The sequence below is a fragment of the Erithacus rubecula genome (assembly GCF_903797595.1).
Source record: "Erithacus rubecula genome assembly, chromosome: 6".
In the NCBI taxonomy this organism is placed as follows: Eukaryota; Metazoa; Chordata; class Aves; order Passeriformes; family Muscicapidae; genus Erithacus; species Erithacus rubecula.
The window spans coordinates 44211691-44225321 of record NC_136688.1 but is presented as its reverse complement, the minus strand read 5'-3'; the positions used below and the strand labels follow the sequence as shown (position 1 = coordinate 44225321).

The following is a 13631-nucleotide window of genomic DNA, read 5'->3' as shown; positions in this document are numbered from 1 at the left end:
TAACACAAAAAGTCTAATATTTTTACCACTCTTACAGAGCTAACCAAAATTAGCTAGCAAGTCTCAAGTAATACTGCTTCAACCACTTTAAGAGTAGCCAAAGCTAGCTCTTAACGTCATTTTATGAGATTTTAGTCTCACACTTCAAATACAAGGTTTGAGTAGGCAGGGGCAAGTAGCACATGGTAAAGGCACAGTTTGACCATAATTTTTCCTTGATTTAACAAGCTCCTGCCACAAGCTTTTTTGCTCCTCCCCTTAATTGTGCTAATAACCAAAGGTATTAATGGCTAAGGATTCAGTTACACCTCAGTAGGAAAAAAACAGATGCATCTATAAAACCCAATGGAAGACAAGCTATAGAATGAGAAGATAATTTTGATGAGATGATATATAATCTAGTGGAAATTATGGGACATTTTAATAGCAAACCACACACAACTAAATGGCATTAAGTGGCATATATATAATTTCATGATGAAAACTCCACTATTGTCTTCCAATAGTTAAAAGCAACCAATGACTAAGATTGTCAAAACAAAGTAGTAAGTGTTAAATAAAGGTCACCATCATCTCAGGGACATACCAAATGGATTGGGACATCACATTTACGGAAAGTTGTGAGACTGCTGCCTGCAGCCACCAGGCTCTCCTGGAACTCTGAGCACAGCCACTTGGACCCATCAGCTCCCATCGAACCGATGCTTGAGAACTGCCCAACAAGAGGCCAGCATTCCTGTGCTGGTACTGACACAGCATGCTCCTTCAAAAGCTGGTGAGGGGAATTAAAACACTGTCACACTTCAACACACAAAGATTACCTTAATCAGTTTGATATCACTTCTGATAGAATAAATCCTCTATAATTCACTTATGATAATGCGATTAACATTCATACTGAATATTTAACTTTGCAATAAAAAAACCAAACACCAGGCTTTCCAAATAAACTCACTTCCACATTAAGCATTACAAGTTTTACCCAAAAGCATCAAAGCCAACCATTAAATAATGAGTGAAAAGAATGTTAGCAGTTCTTTCTAAAAACATAAAACATTAGCTTCAGAAGTCACAATAAATAAAACAACTGAACATTTTTTATATTTGGTGGTTGTTTGCCATAAATTCCTCTTGTATCCTAAAGCCGTGGCACCCAGCTACAATAGAGGCCTACAATAAGACAGGAAAAAAGAACAATTGAGAAGAAAATTGAAACGATCCTTTTAGAGGAGTTCTACAGCTGGGAATGGAATTTAAAGCCACATTAAAAACAGATGGATGTAGACAGATATTAAATTGTATGTACTTGCTACCTTTACCTCACTCTAGAGCAAACATACAATCTAATGGCTTCAGTCATCAACATAGTAATATCACATCTATCTGCATTGTCACTAAAACCTTTTTTAAATCACAGAAACATTTGACAAAAGACCATCTTTCTCCCTTACAAGCTTCTTCATTCTAACTAGGCAAAAACACATCAGACAACATCGACCAGGAAGGACAAGCTCTTAATGAGGAAAGGGATGTCTAGAAGAGTAACCTCATGTTGAAATGCAGTGTGATACATAAATATTCTGTATGTCACAGAAGTTTGCCACAGACAGCATTAGTTTCATACAAAAACCATGACAGTATTTGAAATAATGTCTCTTCAGCAGGAGGTGCAAGTTAAAAATTCTCCAATTATGAGAAGCATTTAATAAATGACATGAAATACCTCATCAAACTCTAAAGGAAAAAAAAAAAGGGTCCAAACCAAACAAGAAGAGTCCCTACAAATACAAACTTGATATATGCAACCTTGAAGATTTACCATTACAGCTTACCTAAATAAATGTAGTTAACATCTAAGTAGCAAGTTTATATATGTTATTGCTACTTTAACTGTAACAATGTAGTAAAAGACTGATGATGACTGCAGGAAAAATTGGAAGGAACTGAAGAATTCTCTCCAAAATTCTTTTTACATTTTAAGGGATATTAACAAAAAAGGTTACATTTTCAGTACCTTTCTGAGCCTAAGATGGCCCCACTTCTCTTTATCACTGCCTTGGAATCGTCCAGGGGTAGAACCAAGCAGATACACTCTAAAAAAAGAAAAAAAACAAAAAACAAAACCAACAGATTTTTGTAAATCCCAAGTTCTTTGGTTTGTAAAGTAGCAAAGTACTTAAGTAAAACTTACCAGCAAGATTGAACACTCAAATGCAATCAGAAATATTTAATGTCTCTCCCATTATAAATGGGATTTATAATATAAAGAAAAATGGATTTTCAGCTGTATAATTAGTTATCAACATCTATAATGGCTGTCATGCATCACCAGGCTGTTCTATGGCAGAGACAAGAATTACATCTTTTTCAGTGTACAAAAATGCAGAAGATAGATAATGTTAGCAATACACACAAATAGCTTGTCTGGCACATAACTGGGCATGTAATTTTGAATAAAGCCAATCTACTGCTACATCCAAATTAGCAGATTCAGGTATGAATTTTCATTTGGGCACCTAAAAGTTCAGAAGCAAAGTACAGCTTTTTCAACACTTCCTAATAATGGATTTAGCAACCTATTTGACTTTGCCCTGAAAGCAGGGAAGAGAGCTGCCTAAAGTCACAACAAACAGAAGAAGCTATTTAAGAAGCTATTCCCTACAGCATGCATGTCATGCCTAGCCATCCATGACTGAATGCCCCTTTCAGCACATCAAATGGCAATCCTTATCCCAACAAGTGACTTTCCTAGCTCATGCATAAACTCCTATCAGCTAGGGCCCAACTCATCTGTTTAAACTCATGCTGATGATCAATGCAATCAGAGCAGCTCTTAGCTCACCTGATTATAAAGTACATACTGTTTTTTACCCTCTCTAATCTTTTAAGATTACATGTAAAGATAAAAGCACTTTTTATTGTATAAGCTAGACAAGGTTTCACTCTCTATTTCCACCATAGTATATGACCATTTTCAGCTTTTCTTTTCAACAATTTTTGTTCAGATTATAAAACAGCAATTAAGTTGCCAGGGAGATTTATACTTTCTGAAGTAAAACCTCATATTTAAGTGGAGCTACTTGTAAGAAGTAAATTAAGCATCCCGAATTGGTCTTAAGTAATATCAGCAATGTGATAATATAGAAGACAATTACAAGACCAGTTAGACACAACATTGCCCACCAAAACCAATCCACGCCTGTTATAGGCAAAATCCTACAGATATGTATGTGGATTAAACTCTGTCTTACAAACAGAAGGCTATTCTGACTAAAACCCCACCCCAGTAACCTTTGCTTATATGATCACTCTTACATGACAAACCCTATACAACACAGGGTTTTTTTTCTGGTAATATTACTGGAGTAAATACTTGAGCCAGACTAGCTCAAATGAAAGCAAGTCCTTATTACTTTACAGCTTCCTTCTGTAAAGTTGCTGCTAGTGCACCTTCTTCTTTTAAAATGCATGCTTATACAACTAGAAGTTGGTCAATCTGACATAATCTACACGAGAATTTTTTTAACTGCATAGAGTCATTTTTGAGCCCTCAAACCAGAAACAGGATTACCTTAAAAAATAAGCACAAGGTCTAACAGATCTTAACACAGATATTTAATTTTTAGAAAAAAAAGAGCCCATACGTGCAAGTTACAAAAAACTTAACATATATATATACCTTGTTTCTGATAAATCATGCTCTTGAATCAGATCTATCCATTCCTTGAGTGCAGGAGAACTGTAAGCTGCCAAGTAACTTATTAGGTCAGATTTAAAATTAGTTGCAGATTCACCAGCAGAACCAGATGCTTCTTTAGGTAGCCTTGGATATAAAGGGCTTAGCCATATTCTTAAAAGAAAAAAAAGAAAAAAAAATCAGCCACATAAACAAGTAGACTATGCATCAATAACACATGGGTTTAGCACGTGAGTAAAGCACATCTGAAGGTCCTAAACAAATACTCCACAGATTCATTGTGAACTAATGATAGATGTCTTGTCTTTACATCTACAAATTCAGCTCATACTTGAAATCATAAAACACTTTCAAATGAAAACAACAATCCCCTCATCAACATTTTCTATAGGAATAGAACACTGCAATGTGTTCTGCTAAACTAATGGTTTCCACAGCTGCAAAGAAAATCACCAATTAAAGCATCTGAAAGGTTTGTATCATTTGAAGAGTGCCACACAGTAACAGGTTGCCTCTCAATAACCTCCATGAGAGTAAAATAGGTTGGACACCACACAGGGAAAACATTTAGCATTTCTTTCCAGTCACACATTGTTGCAGCTACGGGGACCAAAAATTCTTCTTCATCAACTTTACAATGTGTTGATACTATCCTCTGAAATGCAGAATCACCATACTGTGATACTGCATAGTACTGCAGTATGCAAAAGCTAAAAAAGAAAATATTTCTCATATTTGACAAGTAGAGGAACTTGTTAAGTATCCCAATAGGTATTTTCATGCCTTCTTAGCTTTCACAAGATACTAAAGGCACCCATAAGATTTAAAGGCAAAAAATATCAGTGGCTATTTTTGCCACTCAAAGAGCTTGTCTCAGACAAGTAGTCTCAAAACCCTGTCATATTTAATGGCAGCAAAATTGATGTCAAAGTGACAGTAACTTCTGAAAAGCAACTTACCATTAGTTTGAAGAAATTTTATACCCTGATTTATTGTGGTCATCTAACTAAAAAATGCTCCCATAAAAATAGCCAAAAAACTGAAGAGGTTGAGGACCCTTATATTAATATGCCACTTAATCCTGTTTTTTGTGCTCTCAACAAAACTATGTCCTAAGGTAGTCATTAAATTTAAAAACTTCTACCAAAAAAAAGAAATAAAGAAAAAAATTCTTTATCAGGAAAAGAGACTGGGCAAATACTAGGTCATCTACTGTATTACAGAACCAATAATGTCCAACATTTATCAGACTACATTCTAGATACAATCACAACAAAACCAGAACATTTGTACATCCACATTATTCATGCACTATTAAGATAATTTTATAATATCTGCCTCACATCTATTTAAATGGCATACTTTATAGGTATGTAGTTTTTCATGAAGAGACAGCACAGCATAATAAAATTTTCTATCAGTCAGACTGATTTTAAGCTATCAGCCAACTGGGAAGATAGTTTTGTTAACAGGAGGAAGCAAGCAGAGTTCAGACTTAGCTCCCCGCATTCTATGTCCAATTTTTGTAATTTTTGTTTTAGAAAGCTCTGTCTTAAGAGTGCAAGGCTTGCAATATTGGATCACATAATATCACATCTCCAGCAGTAGCAAATACCTATAGAAAGTATTAAACATTCACCTGCTAGGGATTGTTGCTTACCCCTGAGTTTTCTGGTGCCAATCTTCAGCAATAAGATTAGATGTATGTATCACAACTCGAAGACCTTCTTCATATAGCAACAACATCATTTTCCTTTAAAAAAAGATATATAACTCTTCATCTATTTCAAGTGTATTGAGAGTGGGAGATAAATTAGCAATTCATTAAAAAGCTCCAAGGTAATTATTTTCAAAAATTTGTTCTGCATCATGCAAGTACTTAGACTTTAATCCACGTGCATGCCAAGCTCACACATCATTAGACTATCCCCATACATTTTATTCCAGAGTACAGCTTAAGATCTTATGCAACTATTTACCCACAACAAAGTGAATACTTGTATAACACTTCATATATTTGCATAGTTCTTCAGATAAACTTATCTCTTTTCAGAGTCAGAAAAACCACTAAGGAACACTGAAAGGCCTTTACTTATAGCTGAATTTATTAAAACCTAGTTACTTCCTCTTAAACTGACTTTTACTTTAAAATAAGGTATGTATAGAGCTAACCATTTTGATGGCAAAAAAGCTATTTATTTTTTATTCTTAACTCAAGCTACAGCACAAAGGAATTTTAAAATAGTAACTGAGATAAACACACACATCTGTATCCTTTGTAAAAAAATTGCTCAGATTTTCATATCCAAGTTTTCATCAGCTGGGTAAAGACAGAATATCCAAAAATATCCCAAAGCATGAGATGTGAAACCCAAACTGAGCCCAAAAGACCTTTGCTAAAACATAAGATCTGTTCTTATCTGTAGATTTCTATCTACAAAATTTGCTTTGTGACACTTATATTACATCCAATTCAAGTTTATTCTTTGAGAAGACCTCCCCAGACTCAGATTTTCCACATGAACTGAAAAACATGATCAGTAAATTAGTGTTGTGTTGTTCCTATGCCCATGACTGATTAAGTTTGCATTACAGTTTTGGTATTAAGCCATGAGTTATGAGCTAGGACCTGCAGTCCACCTGTCTTAGACCAGTTCAACTGCTTAACTTTCACATCTCATATCTACTCAATAGCTGATTTATCTCAATAAACTACAACAATCCTGTCATTTCTAAATAGAAGCTGTTTCTGGAAGCTTTAAGACTGAACAATTTCTATGAAACCCAGTTTTGCTGCAGACCTTTCTGTTTCATAGTGTTACTTACGTATGGTGAGTTCCAAATGCAATATCCAGTTTAGCCTACAAAATTAAAAGTTCATTAAAAACTGCTGTACAATTTTTAATTGTGCAAAATTAATACAATTAAAATTTAAAATTGTGCATTGCTTCTTATTTTGTTTAATTTCACTGCTCTCTAGTGGATAGATCACAAAACACATTCTCTTCCTTCCCAATAATTCTAATGCACTCTCCACTTTCTATAAGCTAGACTTTAAATGGTAATGACACTCTTGCTGGAACTGTTCCAGAACTTGTGCCACAAAAGGTGAGCAGCTCTTCTCTGAGCCCTGTGACATTTCTGTGGGCAGCTGTTCTATACAAACATTTGTGGGTGAAGCCTACCATAATCACATCTGACCAGGATCACTGTTACCATGTTCCTATGGTCCTGTAACAAAAAACTTCCCAGATAAGGTGTGTCTTTTTATCAGTAACAACACTCGGAGTGTAAAAGATGGCTTAACTTCAACCAAAGGATGATACAAATATTAATTACCTGACAAAAGCTAATATTCTCATAAGGCCGTGCTTGTGCAATTAGTTCAGCTTTGGATTCCCTCTTCTCACCGTGAACTATCAGCAATGGCTTCTTCCTTAAACAAAAGGAGATTACCATTAAAACACCAAGTGAATCAGCAATTAGCCTAAACCATTCCTTCATGTAGCTATGACATCTGGCCCCTACATCAGATAGCCCAGCAGAAAGATGGCACTGAGATCAACAGGCCTTCTTAACAACTCAAAATAGCAGTAACTACAATAGAACCTCTAAAGAATAGACACTGGAAAATTGTAAAGGAGAAAAAAAGGGAAACAGGAAGCTTGGAGTAAAGCAGATACAATAAAATTTTTTAATACAAGATCATTAAATAAACTCCCATCCCTAGAGCTGGAAACAGACAAATATAAGCTCTCAAAAGCACCAATATACACAATGTGGATCTAAGACAATTTAGCAATTATTATCTTACAGAGAAGATGGAAGATTGATAGGGAAAAGGAGAGGGTCTATTCTGGTAGTAATTTGGTGATCTCTCCCTAAAACTACACTTCTGGTCCTGCCAACCAGATCTAATCCGTAGGGAGGTGTGTTGCCTCTCTGGGATCCAGGTAAGGGTCACCACCAAGAAAGTTCCCAGTCTGGCTCAGCCCACTGATTATTATGGATTTTTCAAGTGAGTACCAACAAAGTCCCAACAAGGCTGCAGACAAGCAAGAGGGACTTCAGGGTCTTAGGACAACCAGTCAAGACACCTGGAGCACAAGTTGTGGTCTTTTTTCTCCTGCCACTTAGAGGGAGTGATGGGACAGGATGGAGATAACTGCAGAGTACAAGCAGTCAAATACATACACACAGGACAGGACTATGGGACATCCCTTCACACCCCCAGCAGGATACTGGCACACTCAAATACTTCTATAGAACACCTGCATACCACAGTACACACAGGAGGAACTGGAGATCTGTGTGCAGTCACAGGGCTTTGATCTCATTGTAATTACAGAGACATGGTGGGATAGCTCAGCTCACACAACTGGAATATTGTCATGAAGGGCGACATGCTGTTTAGGAAAGACAGGAAGGTGCAGTAGTAGAGTTGCTCTCCACATGAGGCAACACTTGAACATATCAATCAAGATATTATGGGTTAGGATAAAAGAGCAGATGAGTAAGAGTGACACTGCCGTGGGTGTTTGCTGCCTGCCATCTGATCAGCAGGACTAAGTGGATGAGGCCTTCTACAGCAGCAGTACAAGCAGCCTCAGACCCCAGTTCTTGTGAGGGACTAACTACCCTGACATCTGCTGGAGAATCAACACAACACATTAACAGTACAGGAAGTTCCCTGAAAGTATTGATGACAGCTTTCTGACACGTGTAGAGCAGGATCCCACAAGGAATGGTGTGCTGCCTAACTCACTGTGGTCCTTCCAACCTTATCCACCCTGTGATTCTACTGCACATGCAGTAATATGAAAAAAAAAAAAAAAAAAGACACATTATATGCTCACTTCATCTGCAGGAGTTTGCAATTATCAAAAAGGAATTTCAAGCATGCAAGTGTTTTTATGACAATATCAATCAACTTTCTATTATCATATCCATGAAATCATCCTGATCCTTTACACACAGTTTTCTGTGTGGCCTTCCAATACTCTCTCTTTTCTCTATCTGGCACTACCTGGCTCTTGACTCAGTAAACTGTATGGCAAAAAGCTTCTTGTTCCATATTTATAGGTCATCTACTGCCATGTCATTGTGGCCACAATAGGACCTCCTCAGTGTTAACCAATAATAACCAGAAATCAGCTATCCTGAACTCTGATCATTTACAAGTCTCAAAAAAAGTAAAGAAATCAGAGAACTGTAACTGTGGAATAAGAGTAGAAAGAAAAGTAAGAGTATACATATCCAATTAGAAACAATCATCACACTGCAAAGAAGTGTTTACCATTCACTTAAACAGAACCCTGTATGAACAGAAACCATCTGGAAATTTCATCATTTCACCTTTGTAAAATAAACATACCTGAATTCCTGTGGGTACTGTCTTACAAGCCATCCCACATCTATACAGTAGTTAAACTTGTATGTAAGAAAAAGAAAACAGACTCATTAAAAAGAAAAAAACAGCTAGATCAATAAACTATAGCAAAAAAGTTTTCTATGTAAAGTCATCACACATTACTACTTACATCATATATAGCATATTCTAAAAACAGGTGTATTTTTGACTTACAAATCCTTTCATTTCTCTTTAACAATTCAAGAACGAATTTAAATTTCTCACAAGTGTGCATTAGTGCTCACAAAATTTACCATGCAGAAAAAAAACCAATCACATGCATATAATGTAAAAGCTCAGGTTCAAGGACCATCTCTTTGCCATGTGTTTATATCACGAATGATGGCATCTAGGAAATAACAAAGTTATCTAGGAATTAACAAAAGCTTCTAGGAAATAACAAAGATATCATTCCTAGATTGCAAGGCATTCTTTCTTTCAAAAACCTTCATTCAAATGAACATAAATACATGCTTCTCAGTTGCACATTCCTCAAAAACAGGAGAAAGTAGTCTTATGATTGCCTGAATTCTACAGCAGAACATAGGATGGTGTTTATATTTAAAAAAATTGTTCAACAGTTGAAAACATTTAGAATTCCCTCTGTATTTTAACGAGGTTCCCTGCTAATATCAGCTACGTAGCACAAGTGTGGGTTATCAAGTTTAAGATTAATGAAGTGAAACAAGCAAGTGAAATCAGTTTGGCAAACAGGAGACTCACCTGGGCAGAAGATATGAGAGTTCCAAAAAGAGGAGACAAAATATCTATTAAAAATATTAAAGAATAAATAAATAAGACTTCAAGTAAACATTTTGCAGCTTGATAACTACCACAGCACAAGGGCCAGATTGTTCATAGACCTGGTGTAACAGAGGCATTCACAAGTTTACAGCTCCAAGTATTCAAGTCATTAACTCTCCTGTGAATCACTTAGGATCATATGCTTTTAAAAATTAATAATCCTCTCAAAACAGAAAAAACTTTTAAAAGCTGATTAGGAAAAAGTCCAACATCATATTGGGAAAGGGAAACTAAACTACCTTCTCCCCTTCTAGTGGGCTTGAAAAACAGAAGAACTGTGGCAGGTTAGCAGCAATAAGGGCATAGTTAATGTTCATTTATCTGCTGCAGACTGATTGTGGGATAAGTGTATCCATAGTTCAATTACAGTAATACAGGAAACTAATCCAACTGGGAATTTATAACCTCAAAACTAAAGCACAGCACCAACTTTAAAACATATCCTACAAGTAATTACCAGGATGTGCAAACTATTTAATGTCCTAGCTCTACAGAAATCTGGTTTAGCAGGTTAAACAAACAAAGAATACTGCCTGTCCACCAGCTCAACTAATCACCCAACAGGACTCCCAAGACAGGACAGGCCAAAAGCCACAAATTCACAAAGCATATAAAAACATCCTGTAGTACAGAAACTGAAGTGTCTGGCATCTGCTTGTGCTAACAGGCATGAGGCTGAGGAAAAGTTACAATCTAATTATCTTGAGCAATTTCTTCTCCCTCAAAGAACTACAGGTTTTTTCTTCCCTTGTTTTATTGTATTTCTATACACAATTCTCTTATTAATACTAGGTTTTTATTCTGCCTTGTGATGTGTAAGATTTTATTTCTAACTACAGGGATGTTTACAGGTGCACAAAGCTCTTCCCCTTACATCGAATGACAACTAACAGTATTCCTGAAGCATCAGTATTGTACACCAAAGACTCCCCTCCATCTTGACTGATGGACAGCTGAATTTAAATAGATCCATGAACACTAGACACAGAACTCCAGAAGTACTGCATCTAGTAATAGTCAATTACTAGTTCCAAACCACTCAGCAGCATGAAGGCAGGTGCAAACAACTACCCTGGAAGTTGTGCACCCAAGAAAAACACCCCTTTAAGTGCCACAAAGACAAGTGGTTTTCCCCAGACTAGCTCAGAGGAAAAGCAGCAATAAGAAGCAGCACGACTAGCCTTGGCTAAATTCTCATTGGCTTTCTGCAGCCTCACTCAAGTTACAATGTATCAGCAAATAATGCTTTACACACTATACTTCTAAATGAGAAAGGTCCAGATAACAGAACCAATTTTTAGAAACTTGCACGTTAGAATACGACTTGGTGTCAGCGACACCGAGAAATACAGGCATTTAAAAATACCCACAAAGTAAAAATAAGTATTCTCTTGCTTTCTCCCAAAAGCCCTCTTCTAGTAGAAGCCACTTGTTCACCTTTTATGTGCAGGGCTCCAGAATTATAGTTCTGTTCAATTCCACTGACTTTAGTGAGAAAAAACCTGAAATGATTGCCTCCAGTCACCAAATCCCAGGTATCTTGGGCTTCACTGGGTGTGACATTATACTCCTCTTCTTTCACATTCTCTAAAAGTTTGTCATCTTTGCAAAGATTCAAAGGATGCTCTTTGGGCACATCATATTTTTCCTCTTTCCCTGTTTCTTTGTGTGCATGATTGTGCTGATCTTCAGGCTCCTCATCACTACTAGAAAGACACCAGCCTGAGCCTTCTTGGCTTGGTCGCTGTTTTACTGCTGGAGGTGATTCTGTAGAAAGACTTGTATCAGTGAACTTCAGGGGAGAAGCTTTTCTCTTGTGAGCAGCTTTCCTAGCTTCAGAGCATGGATATTGTGGGTCACTTGTTTTACCACATGCAGCATCCGATAGTGAAGATGTACATGGTTTTTCACTGTCAGAATTTTCCTCGGCACTTTCATCACTGCTAGATATTGCCCATTTACCGTGTGCGCCTTCCTGAAGCATGTTCCTATGGATGAAAAAACACGAAATGAAAATTGTACGTTTTTGTCACTCTCAAGTCTGTCTCTTTTCCTAGTTTCCATTTGTTTATTACTAAGAAACTGTCCTCTGGTATTTGGCAGAATCTCCGGGAAATTTCATAGTGTACATGGCTTGTTTCTGCGCCCGGGAAACAAAGGAACACGTGCAAAGGGGGCAACCATGAAATGGGAAGTAGCAAATGTGAAAACCCGCACGTGGAAAACGGGCTAAGACAGAGGCGCCTGTAGGAATGCATTCAGAAAATCATGTGCGATTTGCACGATTCAGTATTTCCCCTCGGCTGAGCGATCCAGCGCGCTCTGCTGAGCGGATTCCGGAGCGCAGGGCCGGGGCGGCGCTTTCCGGCAGCCCCCGCGGGACACTCCGGGACCGCAGCCTCCCTCCGCCACCCCACTGCTCCGGCGAGCCCCTCCGCCGCCTCCCGCCGAACCGCGGCGGCGGAACCCGGCCACCGCCGCCCCCCCGCCGCCGAAGGCCGTGCGGCCCCGGCCGCGGCTCCCGCCGCCGCCCCACGGCGAAGGCAGCGCCCGCGGGAGGCGCGGCGCGGGCTACGGCACCAGAGTCCCGGCAGCCGCTCCGGCCCCGCAGCCCGGCGGGCTCCCCGCCACCGCACACTCACCACCCCGCGGGGTACTCACCACCCCGCCGTGCCCGGCGGCGCCCGCGCTGGGACCGAGAGCAGGAGAGCAGGCCCGGGCCCGGCCCCGCCCTCCCGGCGCGGCCCAGCCCCGCCCCTGAGCCGGCGGCGCGCGCCCGCCGTGAGGCGTCGGGCGGCTCCGGGGCTGCGCCGGCAGAGCGGGCACGGCTCGGGGAGCTGGGTCACACTAACCGGCCCTCCTTTGCCCTTAGCATTGGTCACGGGCAAGTGCGGAATTTGCATAATGGTTCGTTCGGCGCGGTGCTAATTACTGTGTCTGAAGTGCCCCGCTAATGAGATAACTGCGTGAGGACTTCGGGAAGGGGTGGGAGGAACGCAGGTGTGAAATTAATCAAAGTTGGAGCGCGGCCCGCATCAAAGCGCGCTTTGGCTGTTCCAGTGAGCTGCGCGCTCTGTTCTTGTTACTCTTAATTTATCGTAAGCTTGTGGCTGCTGGTGACAAATTCTGGAAGCGCCAGCACGGCAGGCTACTCCTGGGAAAGCTTTCCTGAAAATTCATCTGGTCTCTGGAATTTTCTTAATGCTTGTCCTCAGAGTTGTGTATACTGCTTTTTCCTGAAATGCTCAACCCGTGCTGAAGGTGTTCTGTAGTAAAAGCTCTTGAATGATTTTGTATGTTATGAGTGTAGTCTCTAAGTATAGCTCCGGAAATGCTTTTTTGTTTTCTATTAGTACTTCAGAAAATTTGATGGCTTCTGACTGCACTTTCATCACACTGTCTCCTCATAATTCCGGTCTGTATAGTGACTTAACTGAGAATTAAAGCTATCTGTTTTTTTTTCAAGAAAAAGCTAGGGTCTGGTAGAAGCAAATTTCATGTGATTTCTTTCCTAGAAGTCCGTAGTAAACATTCTAAGTTTGCAAAAAGCTTTTTCATTATAAGCACGTAGAATGAAGCAGTATGAAAAATTTAATTTTAACCTAAAAATCCCAAACTGAATGGACTCAGCCCATTTTTAGTTCTACTGGAACAGAGTAGATGAATAAAGGTGATTCACCAAGTGCCTCTTTTATTTTTCCTATAACAGTTATGCAAAGC

General features: G+C 39.0%; 1 protein-coding gene across 2 annotated transcripts in view; it reads right to left on the bottom strand.

The window, feature by feature from the left end:
- The window catches only part of TDP1 (tyrosyl-DNA phosphodiesterase 1), a 39798-nt gene extending 27134 nt beyond the window's left edge, over window positions 1–12664 (bottom strand). The window contains exons 1-10 of one of the 2 annotated variants that reach the window (XM_079309072.1): window positions 12573–12664; window positions 11349–11899; window positions 9831–9874; window positions 9072–9127; window positions 7037–7133; window positions 6524–6558; window positions 5358–5450; window positions 3680–3850; window positions 2015–2093; window positions 587–772 (exon numbers count right to left, since the gene is read on the bottom strand). In XM_079309072.1, the coding sequence (XP_079165198.1) occupies window positions 587–772; window positions 2015–2093; window positions 3680–3850; window positions 5358–5450; window positions 6524–6558; window positions 7037–7133; window positions 9072–9127; window positions 9831–9874; window positions 11349–11895 (1308 nt within the window). In that variant the 5' untranslated portion in view covers window positions 11896–11899; window positions 12573–12664. Of the gene's footprint in view, window positions 1–586; window positions 773–2014; window positions 2094–3679; window positions 3851–5357; window positions 5451–6523; window positions 6559–7036; window positions 7134–9071; window positions 9154–9830; window positions 9875–11261; window positions 11926–12572 lie in introns of those variants that run through there. The other variant, XM_079309071.1, reaches the window with a different exon arrangement.
- Window positions 12665–13631: the final 967 nt, after the last annotated feature.